The sequence below is a fragment of the Buceros rhinoceros genome, unplaced genomic scaffold (assembly GCF_000710305.1).
Source record: "Buceros rhinoceros silvestris isolate BGI_N320 unplaced genomic scaffold, ASM71030v1 scaffold41111, whole genome shotgun sequence".
Lineage (NCBI taxonomy): Eukaryota > Metazoa > Chordata > Aves > Bucerotiformes > Bucerotidae > Buceros > Buceros rhinoceros.
In genome coordinates, this window is record NW_010394409.1 from 6,441 (window position 1) to 7,278 (window position 838).

The 838-nt window shown below is 42.0% G+C and overlaps 1 protein-coding gene across 1 annotated transcript in view; it reads right to left on the reverse strand.

The window, feature by feature from the left end:
- Positions 1–719: 719 nt before the first annotated feature.
- The window catches only part of DOCK11 (dedicator of cytokinesis 11), a gene marked incomplete at its 5' end in the record, with an annotated part of 33,609 nt that continues 33,490 nt past the window's right edge, over positions 720–838 (reverse strand). The window contains one exon of the mRNA XM_010145214.1: positions 720–829. Within this exon, the coding sequence (XP_010143516.1) occupies positions 720–829 (110 nt within the window). The remainder of the gene's footprint in view (positions 830–838) is intronic.

The window sequence follows — 838 nt, forward strand, 5'->3', positions numbered from 1 at the left end:
AGACCATGAGGGGTAACTAGCAGAACGTATCGACGGCACTTCTAGGCTGCCCTCGGTGTGTACAGTCCATCCTCCTGCTGCCGTGGAAGGTTAGCCAAAGCCGACACCCGCTCCCATGGAGGTCACTTTAGAATTATCTGCTCAGAGAATGTATGAAAATTATTCTTTATGACTTGGGTTTTAGTTATTCCGGACTCGAGCAAGTTTACTCTCCTCGTTTGAGTGCCGCAAGGGCACCTGGACCCCAAGTCACCTTTTAGAAGGGAAAGTCTCTTACTAGTGACTGCAATTTCTCCTTCATGTTCCCTGTCCAAACAGGCTTTTAGCAGCAAATATGATATAATGCAAATTTCTATATACTCTATGATCCTTCTATTTACAAAGTAGTTTTACATTTTATTATATCCCATTGTACAACTTTACATAATACCATTATCATTTCAATTCATAGTTCAGCAATTCAATACATATTTAAACAACTGCCTTTCCATGTCCTGTTATACACTTCGCTTAAAAAAAAAAAATAGAAAACAAGCACAGTGGTGCAATGTCCAGGCACTTCCAATGCTGCTCCGCCGAATAAGCAAGCACCCTGTTTGAAAGCATGGCAACTTTTGGGGAAAAAAAAAAGCATCTTTGCTCGTCATGGATTTTTTTAAACATCCTTTGTACTGTTCCACGTATTCCTGAGAAAGCTCTGTAAAATATGACTGATATGTTTAAATTTCAGCAGTGGGTCTGCGTGAACAGTAACTGCCGTCACCAGATGTCCCGCTGATCGCACAGAAGACGTGAAGGGAGTCGTGCATCCATGGCGAAAGCATTGTATCTTCCGGGC